We start from the raw sequence: 23,079 nt of genomic DNA, 5'->3' as shown, positions 1-23,079 counted from the left end.
AAAACATATTGATTGGGTACATTATTAATATTAGTATTCCTGATAAAGGGCTTTTGCCCGAAATGTCGATTTTCCTGCTCCTCAGATGCTGCCTGACCTGCTGTGCTTTTCCAGCACCACTCTGATTTAAACTCTGGTTTCCAGCATCTGCAGCCCTCACTTTTGCCACATTAATAATATCGACGGTCTCAATATAATCTAGATAAGGATACATTGACTTGGTACACTATTTACATAGACAATCTCACTGTGACTCTACATAAGGATACATTAACAAAGTACAATATTTGTATAGACTGTCTCAATCTGATTTAGGTTGAGATACATTGACCAGATACAGTATTTACATAGATTGTCTCAATTTGACTCTAGATGAAGATACATTCACTGGATACAATATTTGTTTAGACCATTTTACACTAACTCTAGATGAGAATATATTGACTGGGTGCTGTATTTATATAGACTATTTCCGCCCAAGTACCTGAGGATACATTGGCTTTATACATATTTGTATAAAGTCCCGATGAAAGGTTCTGACAAATATCAACTCCCCTGTTCTGATGCTGCCTGACCTGCTGTGCTTTTTCCAGCTCCACACTTTATCGACACTGACTTTCCATTTTTACCTAGTCCTCACTATCTCCAAGTTAAATTATTTGTATAGACTATTTCACTCTGACTACATTGACTGGGTACAGTATTATTTATACAGGCTATCTCACCCTGCCTACCTGAGGATACATTGATTGGGTACAGTATTTATGTTCACTATCTCACTCTGATACCCGAGGATACATTGTCTCAGAGAACACCTGTGGGACACCCGCACCAACCAACCCAACTGCCCCGTGACTGAACACTTTAATTCCCCCTCCCACTCCGCCAAGGACATGCAGGTCCTTGGACTCCTGCATCACCAGACCATGGCAACATGACGCCTGGAGGAAGAGCGACTCATCTTCCGCCAAGGAACCCTCCAACCACAAGGGATGAATGCAGATTTCTCCAGCTTCCTCATTTCCCCTCCCCCCCGCCTTTTCTCAGTCCCAACCCTCAGACTCAGCACCGCCTTCTTGACCTGCAATCTTCTTCCCGACCTCTCCACCCCCACCCCCTCTCTGGCCTATCACCCTCACCCTAACCTCCTTCCACCATCGCATTCCCAATGCCCCTCCCCCAAGTCCCTTAGCCTGCTTGGCACAGCCTCCTCATTCCTGAAGAAGGGCCTATGCCTGAAACGTCAATTCTCCTTCTCCTTTGATGCAGCGATACATTAACTGGGTACAGTATTTATGTTCCCTATCTCACCCTGATACCTGAGGATACACTGACTGGGTACAGTATTTATGTTCACCGTCTCACCCTGACACCTGAGGATACACTGACTGGGTTCAGTATTTATGTTCACCGTCTCACCCTGACACCTGAGGATACACTGACTGGGTTCAGTATTTATGTTCACCGTCTCACCCTGACACCTCAGGATACACTGACTGGGTTCAGTATTTATGTTCACCGTCTCACCCTGACACCTGAGGATACATTGACTGGGTACAGTATTTATGTTCACCGCCTCACCCTCATACCTGAGGATACACTGACCGGGTACAGTATTTATGTTCACAATCTCACCCTGACACCTGAGGATGCACTGACTGGGTACAGTATTTATGTTCACAATTTCACCCTGACACCTGAGGATGCACTGACTGGGTTCAGTATTTATGTTCACCGTCTCACCCTGACACCTGAGGATACACTGACTGGGTACAGTATTTATGTTCACCGTCTCACCCTGACACATAGAACATACAACATAGAAAAATACAGCGCAGTACAGGCCCTTCAGCCCTCGATGTTGCGCCGACCGAAGCCTACCTAACCTACACTAGCCCAATAACCTCCATATGCTTGTCCAATGCCCGCTTAAATGAACATAAAGAGGGAGAGTCCACCACTGCTACTGGCAGGGCATTCCATGAACTCACAACCCGCTGAGTAAAAAATCTACCCCTAACATCTGTCCTATACCTACCACCCCTTAATTTAAAGCTGTGTCCCCTAGTAACAGCTGACTCCATACGCGGAAAAAGGTTCTCACTGTCAACCCTATCTAAACCCCTAATCATCTTGTACACCTCTATCAAATCTCCCCTAAACCTTCTTTTCTCCAATGAGAAAAGCCCCAAGTGCCTCAGCCTTTCCTCATACGATCTTCCTACCATGCCAGGCAACATCCTGGTAAACCTCCTCTGCACTCGTTCCAATGCCTCCACATCCTTCCTATAGTATGGCGACCAAAACTGCACACAATACTCCAGATGAGGCCGCACCAGAGTCTTATACAACTGCAACATGACCTCAGGACTCCGGAACTCAATTCTTCTACCAATAAAGCCCACTACACCATATGCCTTCTTCACAGCACTATTTACCTGGGTGGCAACTTTCAAAGATCTGTGTACATGGACACCAAGATCCCTCTGCTCATCCACACTACCAAGTAGTCTACCATTAGCCCAGTAATCCATCTTCTTGTTATTCCTACCAAAGTGAATGACTTCACACTTAGCTACATTGAATTCCATTTGCCACCTTACTGTCCAGCTCTGCAACTTATCTATATCGCGCTGTAACCTGCCACATCCTTCTTCGCTGTCCACAACTCCACCGACTTTCTTGTCATCCGCAAACTTGCTCACCCAGCCTTCAAGCCCCTCCTCCAGGTCATTTATAAAAATGACAAACAGCAATGGTCCCAAAACAGATCCTTGTGGAACACCGCTAGTAACTGCGCTCCAAGATGAACCTATACCATCAACTAGTACCCTCTGTCTCCTTCCAGCCAGCCAATTTCTAATCCAAACCTCTAATGCACCCTCAATGCCATACCTCCGTAGTTTTTGCATTAGCCTGCCATGGGGTACCTTATCGAACGCCTTGCTAAAATCCATATACACCACATCTACTGCTTTACCCTCGTCCACTTCCTTGGTCACCTTCTCAAAGAATTCAATAAGGTTTGTGAGGCACGACCTGCCCTTCACAAAACCATGCTGACTATCCTTGATCACATTATTCCTTTCCAGATGTTCATAAATCCTATCCCTTACAATTCTCTCTAAGACTTTGCCCACAACAGAAGTGAGACTCACTGGCCTATAGTTACTCGGGCTATCCGTGCTCCTCTTCTTGAACAAGGGGACCACATTCGCTATCCTCCAGTCTTCTGGCACTATTCCCGTAGACAACGACGACATAAAAATCAAGGCCAATGGCTCTGCTATCTCCTCCCTGGCTTCCCAGAGGATCCTAGGATAAATGCCATCAGGCCCAGGGGACTTATCTATTTTCATCCTTTCCAGTATTCCCCAGACCTCTTCCCTACATACCTCAAGGCCAGTGGCACAGTGGTTAGCACTGCTGCCTCACAGCGCCAGAGACCCGGGTTCAATTCCTGCCTCGGGCAACTGACTGTGTGGAGTTTGCACATTCTCCCTGTGTCTGCGTGGGTTTCCTCCGGGTGCTCCGGTTTCCTCCCACAGTCCGAAGATGTGTAGGTTAAGTGAATTGGCCATGCTAAATTGACCATAGTGTGAGGTTAGGGATATGGGTGGGTTCTGCTTCGGTGGGGCGGTGTGGACTTGTTGGGCCGAAGGGCCTGTTTCCACATTGTAAGTAATCTAATCTTATGTTCACCATCTCAGCCTAATACCTGAGGATACACTGACTGGGTTCAGTATTTATGTTCACCGTCTCACCCTGATACCTGAGGATACATTGACCGTGTACAGTATTTATTTTCACCGCCTCACCCTGACACCTGAGGTTACACTGACCGGGTACAGTATTTATGTTCACCATCTCACCCTGATACCTGAGGATACACTGACCGGGTACAGTATTTATGTTCACCGCCTCACCCTGACACCTGAGGTTACACTGACCGGGTACAGTATTTATGTTCACCGTCTCACCCTGACACCTGAGGATACATTGACCAGGTACAGTATTTATTTTCACCGCCTCACCCTGACACCTGAGGTTACACTGACCGGGTACAGTATTTATGTTCACCATCTCACCCTGATACCTGAGGATACACTGACCGGGTACAGTATTTATGTTCACCGCCTCACCCTGACACCTGAGGTTACACTGACCGGGTACAGTATTTATGTTCACCGTCTCACCCTGACACCTGAGGATACATTGACCGGGTACAGTATTTATTTTCACCGCCTCACCCTGACACCTGAGGTTACACTGACCGGGTACAGTATTTATGTTCACTGTCTCACCCTGACACCTGAGGATACACTGACCGGGTACAGTATTTATGTTCACTGTCTCACCCTGACACCTCAGGATACACTGACCGGGTACAGTATTTATGTTCACTATCTCACCCTGACACCTGAGGATACACTGACCGTGTACAGTATTTATTTTCACCGCCTCACCCTGACACCTCAGGATACATTGACCGGGTACAGTATTTATGTTCACTATCTCACCCTGACACCTGAGGATACACTGACTGGGTACAGTACACCATTGGTCGTGAATGACCCTGCTCTGGCACCGTGTCCTCGGCGCCCTCTGCAGGCTGTCGGCACTACCGGAAGTGACGCAGGCGGCCTGTAAAAAGCGGCCTGGAGCCTACTTCCTTTCTCTTCCGGCTGCTGCCGCCATCAGCAGGTGAGAGTAACTCGCTGGATTCGGGTTAGGGGGGATCGCCTCCATCCGCCGCCATCCTGAGGCCGGCTCGCTCATCGGGCCAGCCTGATGGTGCGGGCGTGATCCGCGCCGCACCCCAGACGCGGCCGTTATTATATGGGTCTCTTAAATGTGTCTAAGGAGCGGGGCAGCGACCCCGGGCCCTGGCCAGAGGCGGCGGGAGGAGGGAGTGCAGCCTCCGCCGGGCCAGGCTATGCTGGGATCTGGGTCGTGCTGGGGTCCGGAGTCTGGTCACAGCTTATCCTCTGGCTGATAGTTAACGGATCTCTCTCTCTCTCTCTCTCGTCTTTGCCCCTAACCGCAGAGTGACCGAGGATGGGAGCCTATAAGTACATGCAGGAGTTATGGAGGAAGAAGCAGTCGGACGTGATGCGATTCTTGCTGCGGGTCCGCTGTTGGCAGTACCGCCAGCTCTCAGCTTTGCACCGGGCTCCCCGTCCTACCAGGCCTGACAAGGCTCGCAGACTGGGTTACAAGGCCAAGCAGGGTAAGGCCAGGCAGGGGCTGGTGTGGGAGGATGGCTGGGAGCCGCTGAGGCTCTCACTGAGCGCTGCAAAGCCGGTGATAGTGCATGACCCAACAGGCGAGAATTGGAGACATGCATTGGTGAAAAGTTTGATTTCCACCCCCCACCACCCCGTGAAAGTCAGTGGAAGCATTCAAAATGTGATTGCTTTCCGTCATGGGGATTTCTAGGTATGTCGAGATGAGTCTTGATGCAGAAGTTCTGCATCTTGAAGCTCAGAGGCTAGTAAGTTGCTTGTAACTTAGTGCTTTAAACTGGAATAAAATTTATAGTTTTGTTGAATAGCAAATATTTCATGGAAGTTATGGGTTGGGTTTTGTGTGTTATCATTGATTTGGGGAAATGATGGATGTACATTACTGTACATGTGGATAATGTCTGCATCATGTTGCAGTGAATTGCATGCAAGGTTTAGAAATGATCAATTCAAGCCTACTTGTTTACTTTATACTAGCTGCATTTAGTCTAGGACATGCTATATTGAACTTGCCTGAATTGAAGTTCTGAAGAGATCATGGTTAGTGAGGATAATGCACTTGGTAGAAGGTATTTGATAAAAAGCAATATTAAAGGCTTGTCAGCAAAATTGCATTACAAAAGTTAGAAAGTAATGACCTTTCAACTGAAATATTGTCTGACCACTATATATTTGTGAAGGCATTAGCGCTTTGAAAAGATCCTGAGAATTAATTCCAGAATGCATATGGATTGTTTTGAGAAGCTATGGTTGTTTTTGGTATTTGACATGCTCAGGAAGATCTTTGTTAGGTGTTCAAAAATCTTGGGAAGCCTAAAAAATAGGAGTAATTCATACAGATCAAAGCACTGCTTCAGCCACTCATCACCCTTTTTAGGAGAAAATGTCCCCAGCATCTAAATGTTAGAGATTACAGATGTAAGGTGATCGGGAAAGCAACCAAAAACGACATGAGGAGCAAATCTTTGTGTGTTTATGGCAAGTGATTATAATCTGCACTGTCTTTCAGGATGTGACAGGTGTAGGTCTATTAATGGCTTTCAAAATGGATTGAGTTAAAATCTGAAAGAAAATAAGTTGAGAGATTGGGACTGGTGGCAAATGGTTGGTGTGGATTTGGGCTAAATGACCTTCTGTGGTATACTCTTGACTGTGTTGATTAACTTGTAAATCAAAATGTATTGTCCACATCTGAAAAGACATACAGTAGAGTCATAGAGATGTACAGCATGAAAACAGACCCTTTGGTCCATGCTGACCAGATATCCCAACTCAATCGAGTCCCACCTGCCAGCACCCAGCCCATATCTCTCCAAACCCTTCCTATTCTTCAAGTATAGGTTCTTACAGAAGGAGGGGGTACCTTTTGCACTGTGAGTGGTACGCATGTGTGGTTCTTAACAAGCACTGACTGATTTGTTAATTCTAACAGGTTACGTTATCTACCGGGTGCGGGTTCGTCGTGGAGGCCGCAAACGGCCTGTTCCCAAGGGTGCGACCTATGGTAAACCAGTGCATCATGGTGTCAATCAGTTAAAGTTTGCACGAAGCCTTCAATCTGTTGCTGAGGTATGGTGTTTCATCATTAATTTTTGCAGCTTTAAGTTTGAGCTGAACAACCAATTGCTGTCCTGTGCCATTAGTAATAAAAGATACCATCTGTGACCATTTTTTTCAGTGACTGTATCCTAATATGAAATGTGTGACAAACCCCGTTTCTAACTGATTGACTGTGAAGTTAAGGTTGCCATAGTCTGGGGACCCAGGGGGCTATTCTATTAGAGAAGCAACTGGTGGTGAGTTTGACCTGAGGGTCACCAGGCCTCCGGTGAGGATAGAGGTTAAAGTTGGATCTTCATGGTGACGTCTGATACGGAATTGAGCCCATGCAATGGCTGTCCGGCTAGCTGAGCTCATTACTGTACTGACTAAATTGCTACTGGTTTACGGTTAGGTAGCAATTTTGTGCACAATTGCTACTCAAGCATCACCTAGGATCAGCTCGCTCATCCTAGACTTAGTTATAGAGATGTATGGTACGGAAACAAGCCTTAGGTCCAACTTGTCCGTGTTGACCAGATATTCTAAATTAATCTAGTTCCATTTGCCAGAACTTGGCCCATATCTCTCTCAACCCTTCCTATTCATATATCCATCCAGATGCCTTTCAAATGCTGTAATTGCACTAACCTCCACTACTTCCTCTAGCAGATCATTCCATACAAGCACCACCCTCTGCATTTAAAAAGTTGCCCCTTGGGTCCCTTTTAAGTCCTCCCTTCTCACCCTAAACCTATGCCCTCTAGTTTGGACCCATTTACTTTGAGCATAGCAGGATACTGTTTCTGGAGGTATATGTTGGAGTGGAAGGGTCAAATTTCATGTAATTGCCAGTCCTCCATCATCCAAAGTCCATGGTAGTGTCTGTTTTTCTTTGAGACAGAAATTGTGGTTGCAGTGAGATTTGTTTGATAACGATTGGTCTTTGCAGTGACTTGAGTAACTATTATTATTGTATGTTTTTTTTTCCCCAATAGTGAGTCTTCTGTACTAGGATTGATTAATTTTTTTAGAAAGGTAGTATATACTATTCTGTTCACTTGGGACCTATTGTTGATTGACTGACTAGTTAGCATAAAAAACATACTTTTTTACTGCATCTTGGAGAATGTGACGACAATAAATCAAATCACGTCCAACTCCCGTGCAGGGTCCATTTGCGCAAATGACCAGTGCTACTGAATTGACCAAGGGAAACTTACAGTCTAACACGTGTACTTTCTAGAGTTGGAAAGTGTGGCACTGGAAAAGCGCAGCAGGTTGGGCAGCATCTGAGGAACAGGAGAATCGATGTTTCAGGCATAAGCCCTTCATGAATATTCTTTCTAGGATGTTCTTGATTTCTGTGAAGGTCCTGTGATGGTTTCTAGGTACTTACTGAATGGAGTGTATGTTTCCAGTGTAAAAATCAGAATAAAGGAATGCTGTTTATGACTGAGATGATGAATTTCTTTTGAGGGTCAAGCATCTTCAAGATTATTCATCAGTGGGGGGAATTGAGAGTTATTGGGGGAGGACAGGGAAGGACAGGAAAATAGAAATGAAGAATGTCAGGTCATGCTCTTGACGATGGAGCATGTTTGAACAACCTACTCCTGCCTTAAATTGTTTTCTATTTATTTTAAATGTTTGGCAATAAATTGTAGAAACAGTAACAACCAAAATCTTCCACTCTTCCTGCTTTATTCCTGTTACCCTTGAATTCCTTACAGATTAAAACTTTCTCTTTTAAGCTTCAATATTTTCAATGACCCAACTTTCACTTCAGCTAAAAAAAATTGATACAGTTGCTTGAATGTGTAGGTTTCAAAGTTCAAATGCACTTTAGTTTTTGAATTTCTATTAGGCATGCTCTTAAGTACAGCAGTACTATATAACATGCGTGTAAAGTTGTAGAAATTTGTGTCCTGACCTTTTGGGCTGATTCTGAATCTATTGTCTTATCCGCTGATTAGCAACTGCATTTTAGAGATTTACTCCATGGCCACATTCCACAGAATTAATAGGAGTTTTTCCTTTGGCAGATAAATGTTTGGGTTGTGATGTTTAGACATTTACTTTGTAAATTTATACAATGTAAAGGAGAACAGTACGATATTAAACTTGGCATAAACACTGTTTTCTTGAACAAGTATCCATCCTAAGTTATTGTTCAAGGGATGCAAATTCTTGTGAGATTCTTGTAACTGGATGTGTGTTTGGATTTGCCGTGAATAGTTCAGTTGGTCTAACAGTTTAAACCTTGATTTGGAGATGCCAGTGTTGGACTGGAGTGTACAAACTTAAAACTCACACAACACCAGGTTATTGTACTCCTCAACCACCTGATGAAGGAGCAGTGCTCCGAAAGCTAGTGCTTCCAAATAAACCTGTTGGACTATAACCTGGTGTGATTTTTCTTTTAAGTTTAAACCTTTGTCTTTTCAATACTTGGATATCATGTTATGTATATAGATTCAATATTTGGGTGTGTTGTATTAACCATTCTTGTGTTCTATTGTTTTAGGAGCGAGCTGGTCGACACTGTGGGGCGCTGAGAGTACTTTCCTCATACTGGGTAGGCGAAGATGCCACATATAAGTTCTTTGAGGTTATTCTCATTGATCCGTTCCACAAAGCAATTCGTCGCAACCCCGATACTCAATGGATCACAAAGCCTGTACACAAGCACAGAGAGATGCGAGGCCTAACATCTGCTGGCAAGAAGAGTCGCGGGTTGGGCAAGGGTCACAAATACCACCTTACTATTGGAGGCTCTCGTCGTGCTGCATGGAGAAGACGCAATACACTGCAGCTCCATCGCTACCGTTAATGTGTAGTATCTGTATTTTTAACTGGTAAATAAATTGGGAGTTTTTCCTGTATTCTTGGCAAGAGTCTCATTTTGATGTTGATATGCTCTAGAGGGAATGGATTGTTTGCTTAGAAATGAGTTGCTGAAGTTGTAATTATTATGTAATTACATAGAAGACTCAATGAGAGGATGTTAATGATTGCAAAATACTGCAAATGCTAGAAATCAAAAGTGAAGACTGGATTTTTTTTCCCTTTTTTTTCACATTCATTTACATCCATTTTACTTTTCTATCACTCCTTTACCGCCATTAGCATCATTTATTCTGTTTTGGGAACCTTTGCAATTTGTTTCACTTGCTCCTCCTCCTCCGTCAGTGGCATAAAAACTGCCATTTTCCAGTCCCTTTCAGTTTTGAAGAATCATATCAAGGTTGATCATTCTTTTTCTGTCAGAGGCTTGGTGCTTAATCATAATTTGAGGTATGACATTTTAGACAACCAAGCCTAGAAGGTGTAGTAGCCAGTTGTGCGATGTTTAAAATCTAAATCTACCACATATCAGAATTGGAGTGCATAAGAAATGAAGGTCTGTTGCTACTAAGTTTAGAGAGGGACAGGAAATGTTAGTGTTGACCAAGAACTGAAGTATACTGGCCCATACTTGTAATGAAAGAACATGTTGCAGAGTGAGTTAAGATATGGCAATATTGCTTTGAGATAGGAGGCTGAATGGTCAAATCTACCAAAAGAACATGCATGAGTGAGTGTCTTGTCAGCTATCACTTTAGCACATGCCATTAGAGGTAGCAGTCAGCAGCCTGTGATGGAATGATTGAATCTCATCTAAGTAAATAGAATAGTCAAGGTTGCAAATGGTGTTTTGGGTTGCCAGAGAAAAGGCTGACTGCAGTGGGTTACACAACCGTTCATAATCAAGATTGAAGGCATTGCTTTAACTGCCAATAACTAAATGGAGGAAAGTTTAGCTAATCGTTTAGTAGATGTTGAACAAAGCAATGGAAGAATCGAGTGGTAATGAGATAGAACTGAGTCTGCTGTTTTGGAGAATGTAGGAGGGAGAGACTAATTAATATGGACAGCTGGGTTTCTGGTAGCGAGTCTGGCTGTATTGTACTGAGGTATTTGTTATATTCCAAGCAATAAGGTACTGTAATCAAGGGCATAAACGTTTGTGGCTGACAATGAGATATCGGAATGGTGTGTTGCTTCCCTGCTGCCAGGTCAAGAATGTTTCTGGGAGTGACCAGCAGGAGGTCATTATATATGGTATTGGTAGAGAGGAATTTTAAGTGCGGACAAGAAAATTTTCTTATTCAGTATGTTGATGTACCTACTAGACAAGGAGCAAAATGTGACCTCTTGGGAAATCGGGCAAGTAACTGAGGTGTCAGTGGAGGTGTATGCTGGGAAATTGTGTCTCGCTAACTTGATTGAGTTTTGTTTGAAGTGACAAAATTGAAGAAGGCAGAGTGGTGGGCTTTGTCTACGTGGACTTCAGCAAAGCATCCAATGAGGTCCTGGTTAGCCAGGTTAGATCACATGGAATCTCGGGAGAGCTAGCCATTTTGATACAAAATTGGCTTGAAAGTAAGAGACGGAGGATGGCGGTGGAGGGTTTTTTCAAACTGGAGACCTGTGACCAGTGGTGTGCAACAAAGATCAGTACTTAGTTCACTGTTGTCTGTCATAAAAATGATTTGGATGTGAATCATGGCTGATCGTTCAGTTCCCATATCCTTTGATCCCTTTACATCGAAGAGCTATATCTACATCTTTTGCAAAAGTCTTCAATGTTTTGGCCTCAACAGTTTCCAGTAGCAGAGTTCCACACACTCATCACTGTCTGCGTGAAGATATTCCTTGTTATCTCTGTCCGAAAAGGCCGGTTGTGTATCTTCAGACTATTGACACCCTGGTTCATTGAGAACATCCTTTCTGCATCTGTTTAGAATATTATAGGTTTCTATGAGATTGCCTCTCGTTCTTCTAAACCCAAGTGAATATAGTCTGAACTAATCCAGTTTCTCTCCATATGTCAGTCTCTCCCATCTCAAGAATAAGTCTGGTAAACTTTTTTTGCACGCCCTCAATTCTTAGCCTTCCTCTGATAAGGAGACCAAAACTTCACAATACTTTAAATGGGGCTGACTAATAGCCTATATGGTTGCAGCAAAACATCACTGCTCCTATTCCTCTCACTATGAGCGGCAATGTATAATTAGCCTTTATTGCCTGCTGCACTTGCATGCTTCCTTTCAGTGACTGGGGTAAAAGGAACCTGAGGTCACTGTGTACTTGCACCTTTCCCAATCTGTGGTCAGTCAGATAATAAAGTCCGTTCCTGTGTTTGATACTAAAGTGAAAAATTTCTATTAGAGCTATAGTGCACATATCTGCCCACTTATTTGTTCGAACTATACTGAAGCTTCTCTGTCCTCTTTCCAGCATATCCTCCCAGTCAGCTTTGTTATCTACAATCTTGGAAATAAGGCACGTAGTTTCCTTATCTAAATCATTAATGTAGTGAATATCTGACGTCCAAGCACTAATCCCTGTGGTAGCCCAGCAATTACTGCCTTCCAATCAAAAAGATTGATTTATTTCCAGTTTTATTAAAAAAAATTTTCATTGAATTCAAATTCCACCATCTGCAATAGTGGGATATCAATTAGCACATCAACAGGTTCCTTTCAGAGAAAGAATTTAATTTACTTCATTGAGAAAACATGTGGCATTAATGATTAAACTGTAAATTTGATTTGAAATCGCCCATAGGACCGATGGCTCCTTACAAGTTCATGTGGTGCTCTTAGCCATCAAGGCAGATCACAAAGGAAAGATTAAAGCCACTTCACATCATCTTGGGCACTCCTACTAACCAATTATTAGCTGCCTAAGTCCCATCCTTTTGATTACATCTCTCAACGTTATTAACTCCCATCATTCTTTAGACCCACTTTAAAATCCACCTCCAGTTTAGTCATCCCTCCTAACCTCTTTCACTTTGCTTCAGTATCTTTGTTCCCTCACACCTCTGTATACAATTTTGTATGTTTCTGTATGGTGAAAACATTAAGCATTAGCATGAAAGATTAAGCTTAAAAATAATTAAAATAAACAACCTAACAGGATATATCCAGCTCTTCCAGGATAGTAACACTGCAGAAGTGGCAAGCCTCAGGACCTAGAAATCAAGATTCATTTGCTACCAAAGAAACTGAAGTGCTAATTGAAAATACTTCAAAGGGCTATGAGGATGTGAGTACTTACACAGTCCAGAAGCAAGGGCCTAAGGAATTGATTATTCTGAGCTTGGAGGGTCAATTTATTTACAGTCCAGTACAAACACTTAATTAAAGGTAATAAAAATTCAACAACCAGAAAATCTCCTTTAGCTATTGCAATGCTACAACAGATAAAGCAGAAATATTCTTCACTGAGACAATTGGGTGAGAAGAGTTTTGTGGAACTGACACGAATCACAGCACATTTTTGGATACAGAAAAAATTAGTTTGCCACACTAATCTTGAGGAGTTGACAGTTATAAGGGTGGGCGTTCTACATTTAAAGCAATTAATTTTAACGTAGTTTCACTTGTACGTAAGGTATTATAGTCAGATGAATCAGGAATATTGAAGTGTAGAATTCTAATATTCTGCAAGTGTGTTACATTTATGTATATCCATGTCAATTCATGAGCTCTGTTGTAGAAAGCAATTTAAGATTTAACAGTTGCACTTGCTAAAAGCTCCTATTTTCAATGCACTGACCAATAAAGGCAAGTATACCAAATACCTTCTTCACTATCCTATCTACTTGTGACTCCACTTTCAAGGAACTATGAACCTGCACTCCAAGGTCTCTTTGTTCAGCAACACTTCCCAGGACCTTTATTCCTGATGAAGGGCTTTTGCCTGAAACGTCGATTTTGAAGCTACTTGGATGCTGCCTGAACTGCTGTGCTCTTCCAGCACCACTAATCCAGAATCCCCTACCATTAACTGTACAAGTCCTACCCTGATTTGCCTTTCCAAAATGCAGCACCTCACATTTATCTAAGTTAAGCTCCATCTGCCACTACTTAGCCTGTCTGATCAAAATGCCACTGTTCTCTGAGGTAACCTTCGCTGTCCACAACACCTCCAATTTTGGTGTCATCTGCAAACTTACCATATTTCCTATATTATATTGAATGATGGAAGAGGCTCAAAAGGTCTATTCCTGCTCCTATAGTTTATATCCCTAAGTATCTGTAAAATGATCATGTTAATTAACTGTGTAGTTGTTGTCTTTGATTGTAATACACTAGTATACATCCCTCCCTGATCTACCTTTGACAGCCCATGAAAGATTAAATAATTGTGATATCTAATATAACTGAAATGTTGCATTCCCTGTCTCCTTAATCTCTCAAACAGGAATGTTGAGCTTGTTTATTTGATTTTTCTCATTAACTTGCAACATATTTTAGAACAGGGTTTCCAAAAGTGTGGTCAGGGCCCTCAGTGGGTTTGTGAAATGAGATTTTAGTGTTGCAAATTTCAAGGCAGTAATTGATGCTCTGGAGTTTGGACTGTTCTTGTCAGCTATGAGACCCCTTCAAATCCTCAGGTGTAGACAGTGGGGGTTCTATTGCCAGACATAGCCTGACAGACTTCTTTCTGATGTCTAATTGTTGCTGCAAAGAAGTTCTGTGAAAAGGTAGTTGGTCATTTTGTTTTGTAGACACCCTAAGTTTTCATCAATGTTTCCAACAGACAATCCCATCCTAAGCTAACTAACTGCCAGTCTGAAGTGGGCTTTATTCTAAACTTTATGTAAATAAGTACTGGTGTAGTCATGGCTGAGTAGTTAATGCGATGGATTAGATATCCATTGGGATTTCCCTGTGCAGGTTGTATCCTGCTGAGTACAGATTGGGGTGTTTGTTGTTCCCATGTCAACACAATGGTCAAGAAAGCACAGTAATGTCTCTACTATCCTCGGGAGGCTAAGGAAATTTAGCATGTAACTCCTATCCTCTGCTCAAGAATTGAAGCCGTCCCTTTTCTTACCATCAACCGCCACCTCTAACCCCTGCCAACTCAACTGCATTGATTAGATTAGATTACTAACAGTGTGGAAACAGGCCCTTCGGCCCAACAAGTCCACACCGACCCGCCGAAGCGTTACCCACTCAGACCCATTCCCCTACATTTACCCCTTCACCTAACACTACGGGAAATTTAGCCTGGTCAATTCACCTGACCTGCACATTTTTGGATTGTGGGAGGAAACCGGAGCACCAGGTGGAAATGTGCAAACTCCACACAGAGAGTCGCCTGAGGTGAGAATTGAACCCGGGTCTCTGGCGCTGTGAGGCAGCAGTGCTGACCACTGTGCAACCCGTAACTATCTTCTGTATTTTCACTCTGGAATCACTCAAAGTCTGAGACATTAAAATAGGGTCACATTTGGGAAACACTGTTTTAGAACCAACAATAAAGCAGGCCATTCCTACTAGGTAATGAGTAGCCAGACAGAATTAATTAAGAATCTGACACTCATAAAGTCAAAGAATACTTACAGAACAGAAGGAGACCCTTCGGCTGATGTGGAGAAAGTGAGGACCGCAGATGCTAGAGATCAGAGTTGAAAAGTGTTGGTGCTAGAAAAGCACAGCCGATCAGGTAGCATATGAGGAGCAGGAGAATTGACATTTTGAGCATAAGCCCTTAATCAAGAATGTGGGGGAGGGAAGGAGGGAAAGAGCATAGGGATGGGGATGGGGGGAAGGTAGCTAGAAAGGTGATAGGTAGGTGCAAGTGCAGGTTATGATGTTAGGTCGGAAGGGAGGGTGGAGCAGATAGGTGGGAAGGAGGATGGACAGGTAGGACAGTTCAAGAGGGTGGTGTTGAGTTGGAGGATTGGATCTAGGACGAGGTGGAGGTAGGGGAGGTGAGCAAGCTGGTGAAATTGATGTTGATGGCATGTGGTTGAAGGGTCCTAAGGCAAAAGATGAGGTGTACTTCCTCCAGGCATTGGGGTAGCTTGGATTTGTTGGTGGAGGAAGCCTAGCACTTGCATATTCTTGGTGGAGTGGGAGGGGGAGTTGAAGTGTTCAGCTACATGGCAGTGGGGTTGTTTGGTCCATGTGTCCCAGAGATGTTCCCTCAAATGTTCTGCGTGTTGGCGTCCTGTCTTCCCAGTGTAGAGGACACCACATCGAGAGCAACGGACACAGTAGATGAGGTGTTTGGATATGCAGGAAAATCTCTGCTAGATGTGGAAGGATGCCCGAAATGTCAATTCTTCTGCTCCTTGGATGCTGCCTGACTTGTGCTTTTCCAGTGCCACACTTTTCGACCCTTCAGTTTGTGTCCAAGCTGATTTCCTGCAGGAACAATCCAGCAAGATTAATTCCTCCCCGCCTTTCACTGTAGTTTCTTTTCCTTCAATTACTTAATGAATTTCCTTTTTAAACTCACAATTTAATTTGCATCCACCAATTTTTCAGTGGTGTATTCCAGATCATAGTTACTCATTGCGTAAAAAAAGATTTTCCTTACAGCACATTTATTTGGTTTACCAATTACCTTATATATTTGCCTATTAGTTGTAGATCTTTTCATCAAAGGAACAATGTGTCTGTGTCTACTGTGTCCAGATCCCTCATAATTTTAAACACCTCTATCAAATTGTCTCTCAAACTGTTTTTGCTCTAAGGAAAAACTTATAGAAAATGACCTAGCTTTTCCAAACTATTTACACAACAGAAGTTTTTCTTCCTTGGAATCATTCTAATAAACCATTTCTGCATCCCGTCAAAGTTATTTACATCCTTCCGTGTGTGCAGTACCCAGAATCGGATATGATCTTCCATTTGTGACTGATAAACTTGCATCACAGCTGATTTGATTTTGTACTCGCTGCCTCTCTTTCTAAAACCCAAGTTCCCAAATGTCTTTTTAACTGCATTCTTACCCTGTCTTGCCACCTTTAACAATTTGCAATGTTCAACAATATATCATATGTTTAAGTATACAATGCTTACAATTGCAAGTGACCCATTTACGTAGACTTGTCCAAGGATCAGACTAAAACAGGTGTCAAAAATAGAAGTTGCCAGAAAAGTTCAGCAGGTCGGGCAGCACGTGTGGAGAGAAATCAGAGTTAATGTTTCAGGTCCAGTGACCCTTCTTCAGACCCTTCAAGTCATGCAACCTGAAACGTTATCTCTGATTTGTTTCCACAGATGCTGCCAGACCTGCTGAGCTATTCTAGCAATTTCTATTCTTGTCTCTCATTTACAGCATCTGTGGTTCTTTCGGTATTTAAAACAGGTGTCAGCCTGTCGCATCTCAACCTCCAGTTGTTGATCAGACAATCCTATCCTGAGCTAACTAACTGCCAGTCTGAAGTGGGCTTTATTCTAAACTTTATGTAAATAACTACTGGTGTAGTCATGGCTGAGTAGTTAATGCAATGGATTAGATATCCATTGGGATTTCCCTGTGCAGGTTGAATCCTGCTGAGTACAGATTGGGGTGTTTGTTGTTCCCATGTTAACACAATGGTCAAGAAAGCACAGTAATGTCTCTACTATCCTCGGGAGGCTAAGGAAATTTACCAATTTTTATCGATGCACCGTAGAAAGCCTCCTATCTGGATGCATTACAATGTATTATGGCAACTGATCTTCCCAAGACTACGAGAGAGTCATGAATACAGCCCAGTCCATCACACAAACCAGCCTTCCATCCATTGACTCCATCTATATTTCCCGCTGCCTTGGGAAAGCAACCAACATAATCAAAGACCCCTGCCACCCCGGTTATACTGTCTTCCTTCCTCTTCCATCGGGTAGAAAATATAAAAGTTTGAAAAAGCGTACAAATAGATTCAAGAACAGCTTCTTCCCTGTTGTTACCAGACTTCTGAACGGACCTCTCAAATGTCAATTCTGATCTCTCTATCTCCATCTTCTCTGTGGTTGCAACATTGTATGTTGCACTCTGTTCTGCTCCCCTGATGTACTTTGTATAGTATGATCTGCCTGTATAGAGCATAAAATGACACTTTTTACTGTATATCAATCAAGGCTGTGTGATCAAACTTTGACACTGTCCAGTCTCCAGAATTTTAGCAGTTTGACCACTGGCAAATATCACAAACATAATGTTTTTCAAGGTCAGTTTGATCAATTACTCATTCAGACTTGCTTGATTTCCCTGGAAAGAAGCTTATCTCTTGATTTTAAAACTTTGACCCAGGCTTAGCTTGCCCAACTGTTGCCACTTTTATGCCACCCAATCGACCATGTGATATTTACACAGCCAAATTCTGCGATTAAGCACTTTCTGTTTAGCTGATAATCACATTACATATCTGATTTCCTAGTCAGTTCTTAATACAACTTCAGCCTTTCAGAGTCACTGGACAGTTCAGTCAATTACTGTTGAGTTACAATACTTAATTAAACACACACACACACTCACAGGCACGCACGCACACATTCCTTCAGACATGGAAATCATTAAGACCAGTGGCCTTTCTAATTATTCGGTCATCATCATCTGATTGATTAACATTTCAATAGAGTACGTTATATCTATTTCTTTTCTTATTTCATTTGACTAATCCAGCAAAGCCTACTTTACAATGTTGGATACAAACAGACGGTTAACATGGCCATTGCAAATCATGTGACCTTTCACATTTTGAGATCCAGTCTTGAGTCTCAAGCAAATACGTAAATAACTATAGACATTTATAGTTATTCAGGAATTTGTGCATCCCTGTGTTTTAAGGTGGATCATCAATATGACATCTGTAGCATTTTATCTGGCTCATCTCTCTGTGTCAGCACAGATAAAAAACATATTGAAACTCAAATAAAAGCAAAGTACTGTGGATGCTGGAGTCATTGCGCTTAAAGTGTTAACTCTCTTTCTCTCTCCAAAGTGCTAGCAATCCAGTTATTTCTATTTTTTCCATGAAAACCCAATCTATGTTTGATGAATGTTAAATAATTCTATCCGGTTTCCTAGTAGTGTTATGATGGTTTCCAATATCTAGATGAGGTTGAGTACATCTTGGGGTGTCAGGCAACATGACAGGATGTGTGATGAACACACCATCTTCTTTGATAAAAGAACTTTAAATCTGTACAAGTAGAATCATGAGGATCTCACTTTGTTACATATTTTCAACATAAAACAGAGGTTGTTCTGCAAAGACAAGAGTTCCATTTGAAATTCATCAAACTAGTTATAGGTTAATTTAAGCAGCCAAAGTAATTCATCCCATTACCTTTAAAGTAGGAGGGCTTTCCCAAAACTTACTTCAACAAAGGGTTTACCTGCAAATCAAGCTCCAGTAAAATACAAAAAAAGACTTGCTAAGAACAATCTGCCTAACATGACCTGCACGAAAACTAAACCATCAACTAATCCAAGAAATTAAAGGCCAGTCAGGAAAGAGAGACTGAGACAATCATAACCACAAAAACCAGGCATTGATTTTATTTTATATTCATTAATATCCAAGATTTGTGTGTGAAACTCTAGTGTTTGTGAAACATGGCATTTCAAACATCTGGGATAAAGATCTACTATAATGTGCGTTTCGTTAACGTGAATTCACTGTAATGTGATTGATGGATTGAGGACACTGTTTATAAAGTGTGAACTTTTAAAACTTGTGTTGGCTGTAATGCGATTTCATCACCAACACTGTAAGTGCGTTTCTAAAGCGCAAATGTTTTATAATGTGGGGTTGTACAAGAACGCAACCATTGTGTTGTGGAAGAACGACCTGTATGTGATAATAACAAACTTCCTTAATATCAAAACCTGAATATTTAACTGAGACAACACATTTCTGATACATTAATCATGGGCAGTAAGAAAAAATACAGAAATTCCATCTGTAACAATATCGTTGGAGTAGACTCAATTACTGTTGAGTTACAATACTTAATTAAACACATATACACACATGCACGTACACATTCCTTCAGACATGGAAATTGACCAAAATTCTCACTCTTGATTGTGTTATGCCTGTGAACTGATTAAGAAGATATGCATATAGTTTAATAATGCAAAAAAATACAAAAATGTTACCTTGACCTTAATCAGTGGTTAGCAATAGTGCCTCACAGCGCCAGGGATCCGAGTTCGATTCCAGCTTCGGGGGACTATCTGTGAGCAGTTTGCACATTCTCCCCATGTCTTGTGTTGATTTTCTCCGGATGCTCTGGCTTCCTGTCACTGTACAAAGATGTGCAGGGTAGGTAGATTGGCTGTACCAAATTGCCCATAATGTTCAATGATGTGAAGGTTAGGTGGATTAGCCATGAGAAATGCAGGGTGACAGAGATAGGATAGGGGGTAGGTCTGAATGGGACGCTCTTCAGAGGTTCGGTGTGGATTTGTTGAGCCAAATGGCCTGCTTCCACACTGTAGGGATTCAGCACGACGGACTGGTGACATTAGTTTGTGTTTTCTATACACACAAGGATTACCTCATGTCTGCATACATCTCTGGGAATTAATTAACAGGAAATTAATCTTTGGAGACATTTCACTGAAGATACATCAGAATGCAACATTCTATTGTCACAGAGACTTGGGAGATGCAAATTAGAATTCTACAAAATTGGGTGTGAAGAAAAACATTTTACCATAATAAGTTCAAACAGCTGACTGTTATTTTGCGTTGTGTGATATTTTTTAGAGACTATCAAATTATTTGTGTGGACCACAGGAACACTGATACTGTGGTCACATGACAACAACTGCATCTAGGTAGGAAATTAATTCACAAGAAAAATATGAAGTTTGTTTTGGAAGGGAAAACTAAAGAACAGAACACTATTTAAGTGGAGAAAAACTGAAACATGAAGTGATTTGTGGGGCTTGTGCATAAAATACAGAAAGTTGGCACACAGGTGCCACATGTAATCAGGAAGGCTAATGGAATATTGGCCCTTATTTCAAGGGGGTTGGATTATAAGTGTAGGGAAGTCTTCCTGCGACTGGACAGGCGCTGTCCAGTATACACCAGTGTATAATGGTTTCAACCATGAGCTGAGTCAACAAGAATGAAAACTATGTGGAGGAAATATATAATTGTTTTTGTATTAGCTAAAAGGTGCATACAAGAATGAAACGTGACTGCAAACAATGGTAGATGTTATAGACAAATAGATAAGGTGCTGTGAGGATGTAGGTTAAGCCAGATATGCTTGTACAAGCAGTAGTTATAAGCATCTGTTTCCCACTTTTGCAAAAACACAAAAACAAACCCCAGTTAAAAGGTCATAAGGATCAATATGGTTGGGGAAAGGGAGGAAATGTCACAGGTGGGGGAAGTAGATAATAGTGAAGAAGGATATACCTAACAATGGGACGCAGCAGGATGTGGTGGAATGGCCGAGTAAAACTTGTACTTTGTTATGCACACGGCCGGATAAGGCAAGAGATAAACAATAGTAATGGGCACTGGGTTTGGAGTAGTGAATCCTATATAAGATATGTCCTTGCTAAACTCTGGGTGCTTTACTCCAGGCACCACGCTTGCAAACGTATAATAAACATACTGATTGCTTCAGATCTTGTCTCGGACTGTAATTATTGAAGTGAGTGAGCTTTGTTTCTCAGAATTGGGGGCTGTCTGGGATGTTCTTCCATCGCCGGGGGGAGTGGCTGGCCCTGGACACTGGGAAGACGTGTCCCGTTCGCAATTGAGGAGCGGTCTTGTGTCCCGGTTTGGTTCGCTCCCTTGGGCGACTGGTACGAATCCCAAAGAGAGACATCTGAATCAGACAGTCAAAGGAGGTCGATAGAAAATACGGCTAAAAGGGGCCAGGCAACTCTGTGCACAGACCAAGGTAAGAAAACTGACTTTTAAGTATTGCCTTGGTGGCCGGGAAAAGGGGTATTTAATCGTTGAGGGACTGGCGAGGGCCCCGAGAAATGGGGGGGTAGGCAGAGTAACTGTCACGGAGTAAAGGAAGAAAAAGTCCCTGATAACATTCCTCCTGAAAGTCCATTGGGGAGGATGTTGCGGGAATGGACAAGTAACACCTGTACAAGGGCAAAAGATAAAAAGAAAATGATTAAATATTGTTGTTTAGTATGGACCAAAGAACCAATCCTTCGTCCGCTGTCTTCTGGCTAAAGTATGGTTCGGACGAGGATTGGGTCTGTCAGTATTTAGGTTTGTATGTGAATAAAAAGCAACCTTTTAGTCAAGACGAGGCGGACTATGCGTCCTGTTGGAAGGGCAGTTTGGGAATGATGGTAGTAAAGACAAAGAATTCCCCCTCGGCCCCACCTGGGATCCTCTTGGCTGCTTGCCCCCTCCGTACCATAAAATCAGATTGGGTGAAAATGGGGGAGGAGGAGAGACAGACAGACAGGGACAGGGAACGGATGACCCACAAGAGGAGGACGAAGGGGCGGTGGACGGGGATGTTGTTGTTCCCGAACCTCAATCCTCAACAAAAGAAAGGGAAGATAAAGTAGATGTAGAGGAGGCCTCCGGAGTATCTCAACCAAAGCCTAAGGGGGAAAAACAAAAACAAAAAAAGGGGAAGGACATAAAGACTTATCCCAATAGGGGATAAAGAGATTGGGTTTGTAAGTGCCCCCCTCACCAGTGGGGATGTCAGAACATTTAAAAAGGAGATAAAGGTCCTGGTTGAGGATCCGGTAGGGTTGTCTGAACAAATTGATCAATTCTTGGGGCCCAGTCTGTATACGTGGACTGAGTTAATGTCTATTTTGAATATACTATTTACTAGGGAAGAAAGGGGACTTATACGAGGAGCAGCCATTAAAATATGGGACAGGGAACATCCCATTGGCGATGGGGATGCTGGACAGGGAGCATTTGATAGAGGGATGCTGGACAGGGAGAGAGGAAGTTTCCCCTCAGAGACCCCCAGTGGGAAAATCAAAACCCGAAGCATAGAGAAGAAATGAGGGAATTGAAAGTCCTGATTCTAAAAGGAATAAAAGAGGCAGTTCCGAAGTTGCAGAATTTGACTAAAGCCTTTGAAGTTAGACAGGAGAAAGATGAGACTCCCTCAGCTTTCTTGCAAAGATTAAGAGAGACAAAAACAGAAGGTGAAAATGATGATAGCTACGGTTGATGAGGTAGTTAAGAAAAGAATGGAACCAATAGTGAGCAACCAGAGTGGTGGGTGGCAGCATGTAGGGCAGAGAGGGAGAGGGAGAGGACAAGGGGGAGCATTTGATAGAGGGTTCGGGCAACAGGGGCAGAGATGGAAGTCTCCACAGGCAGGATGCTATTATTGCGGGAGTGTCCTGATCTACAAAGGGAAGAAAGGGCAATTCCACTTATGAATTTTGGTGAAGAATAGGGGTGTCAGGGGTTCCTGCCCCCAGGGTCCCACCAGGAAACCTTGATAAACTTGAAGGGGGGACCCTGTAGGGAAGAGGTAGT

General features: G+C 42.6%; 1 protein-coding gene across 2 annotated transcripts; it reads left to right on the top strand.

Moving 5' to 3' along the window:
* Positions 1–4,596: 4,596 nt before the first annotated feature.
* On the top strand, positions 4,597–9,670 carry rpl15 (ribosomal protein L15). 2 transcript variants are annotated; one of them, XM_072575249.1, is made up of 4 exons: positions 4,597–4,704; positions 5,048–5,230; positions 6,679–6,815; positions 9,313–9,670. In XM_072575249.1, exons 2-4 carry the CDS (start codon positions 5,059–5,061, stop codon positions 9,616–9,618), a joined length of 615 nt encoding a protein of 204 aa, XP_072431350.1. In that variant the 5' UTR covers positions 4,597–4,704; positions 5,048–5,058; the 3' UTR covers positions 9,619–9,670. The 2 variants fall into 2 exon arrangements, with proteins under 2 accessions (XP_072431350.1, XP_072431349.1); XM_072575248.1 differs by lacking the exon at positions 4,597–4,704 and having other exon boundaries at positions 5,015–5,230.
* Positions 9,671–23,079: the final 13,409 nt, after the last annotated feature.

Source organism: Chiloscyllium punctatum, chromosome 8, assembly GCF_047496795.1.
Source record: "Chiloscyllium punctatum isolate Juve2018m chromosome 8, sChiPun1.3, whole genome shotgun sequence".
Lineage (NCBI taxonomy): Eukaryota > Metazoa > Chordata > Chondrichthyes > Orectolobiformes > Hemiscylliidae > Chiloscyllium > Chiloscyllium punctatum.
The sequence above is the reverse complement of the archived record's forward strand: the minus strand, read 5'-3'. Positions and strand labels throughout refer to the sequence as shown.

Excerpts from the sequence above, each read along its gene's own strand:
- rpl15 (XM_072575249.1), top strand. The coding sequence starts at position 5,059 with ATGGGAGCCTATAAGTACATGCAGGAGTTATGGAGGAAGAAGCAGTCG. Across the intron at positions 5,231-6,678 it reads GGGTTACAAGGCCAAGCAGG|GTTACGTTATCTACCGGGTG; the intron begins GTAAGGCCAGGC and ends TAATTCTAACAG. Across the intron at positions 6,816-9,312 it reads GCCTTCAATCTGTTGCTGAG|GAGCGAGCTGGTCGACACTG; the intron begins GTATGGTGTTTC and ends CTATTGTTTTAG.